Source organism: Talpa occidentalis, unplaced genomic scaffold (assembly GCF_014898055.3).
Source record: "Talpa occidentalis isolate TD23 unplaced genomic scaffold, MPIMG_talOcc4v2.1 talOcc4.11, whole genome shotgun sequence".
In the NCBI taxonomy this organism is placed as follows: Eukaryota; Metazoa; Chordata; class Mammalia; order Eulipotyphla; family Talpidae; genus Talpa; species Talpa occidentalis.
In genome coordinates this window covers 40,250,994-40,252,814 of record NW_023601104.1, presented here as the reverse complement: position 1 = coordinate 40,252,814, position 1,821 = coordinate 40,250,994, and the positions used below count along the sequence as shown (strand labels likewise).

Below are 1,821 nucleotides of genomic sequence, written 5' to 3'. Positions count from 1 at the left end.
TGCTAATTATAACAGTGAGTGCTACAAGTGATTGCCTTTGTCATTTCAGAACACTGACATTTTATGATATACTTTCCTCAGTGGGAGTGGGATAGTGGGGGTAAGGACTTGGGTGAGGGGCTCTGTCCTGGAGAAATTCATTAGAAGACCTCATCTGAGACAAAGTTTCTGTGAATGCACAAAGCAATGATGTTGAAGCAAGATTCAGGAGACAAGCTCTCCCCAGGGCTCAGACCACCCTGCCCTATATGCCTTCATAGAAAAGACCCCTTCTAGAAAACTCCCCAGGCTAAGTACTAAGTCAGAGAAAGCCCCAGGATCTCAGCAGGTTTGTGCTCAGCTCCCCCTGCAGCCCCAGGCACTGTGCCACTCACAGCACAGAAGTACTGGGCTGAGTCACTCCAGTGGGCTTCCTCAGGTGGAAAGAGGTTTTTTCCTTTTCAAATTCAGCATTAAAACCTTTGATGCCTGAAACACTGCTCTTTCCAGATGTGTATTTAAGGATAAGCTGCAGGCCTTGGTTGGGGTACTGGACGTACCAGAAGAGGTATGGTGGAACAGAAATGGAGTAGTTGCACTTCAGCTCCAGCGAGGATCCTTCAGGGACAGAGACTTGGGCGTCGGGCTGGGTCACCGACTGGGCTCCTGAGCCTCCTGCAACATCAATGCTGTGTAAGTAGAAGCAGGGCAGACTTGACCATGAAGAGAAAGGTGTCTCTGATCAGATTCCAATTAGAACACATTCGCTTTTGTAAAAGTAAGAAAAGAGGGGCCTCCCTGGTGGCCCAGCGGTTGAGCGCTGGGTTGCGAAGCTGCCCGCAGCCTCTGCAGCGCCGGTTCGATCCCCGGCTGCTCCCCGGCCACCGGAGGAGGGTCCCACATGGCGCGCAGACCTCTCCTGCCGCCCGCTGCGCCCCTCAGCAGTGTACTTCGGTCCTTCTGCCTGCTCTGCTCCCTGCTCTGGCTCTGGTGAATTCTCTCACCCTCCCGCGCTTCTGACTGTACCCAGTGCATGTATAAATAAATAAATAAATCTTTAAAAAAAAAAAAAAAGTAAGAAAAGAAATGGACTGTTACTTACTCAGGGCAAAAATCATCTCAAGCACTGGGATGAGCAGCAGGAGCATGGCTGAGCAGTGAGAACGCCGCGGGGTCCCAGCAGACACAGCAGTAGTGAGGTGCTGAACTTTTGGAGACAGAGGAGAGGAGAGGCTGGGATGGACAAGTCCCTTGTTTGACAAGTTTTAGTAACTGTTAGAGACTTTCCTTAACAAATTAGGCTTTTTTCTGCCCTCTTCCTCTCCTCACAGATGCCCACCTAGACTGACATGGTAAGGATGTATCAGGCTGTTAGAGGAGGGGCTACAGATGTGGTGACACTGCAACTAACACAAAGGCCTCACTTGAGCAGCATCGCCCTCGAGAGGCCAGAAGCAAAACGAAAGATCCAAGAGAGCTAAGGGCGCCTCATTTCAGAGACGTGATAGCAAAACCTCAACAGAATGTGTTTCCTTCTTCCCGAGCCTGGGATGATGTCATTTTCTGTAGTACAAAGTATTAACCCTAAAATAAGTGAGAAATGGGAGGTATGTCAAAATTGAAGAGTAATTACTTCACTGGGAAAGTAGTCACAGAAGACAACATACTAGACTTTTGAGTACAGTTGAGCAACAATTTTATTTTTTAAAGCTATTCCTCAGACAGGAAAAAAAAAAATCAATTCCCTAACTCAGTTGAGCATCATATGGCTTTGTGCTGCTCGATGTATCTGAGTTGGAAAAGATTATTCGTCTATTTGTTGCTAAAAAAAATCAAAAAAAG

General features: G+C 47.7%; 1 gene segment (V, D, J or C); it reads right to left on the bottom strand.

Moving 5' to 3' along the window:
* Positions 1–296: 296 nt before the first annotated feature.
* On the bottom strand, positions 297–1,127 carry LOC119238025 (T cell receptor alpha variable 8-4-like). The segment is given in 2 exon segments: positions 297–654; positions 1,082–1,127. Coding segments are annotated over 2 exon segments (404 nt in total).
* Positions 1,128–1,821: the final 694 nt, after the last annotated feature.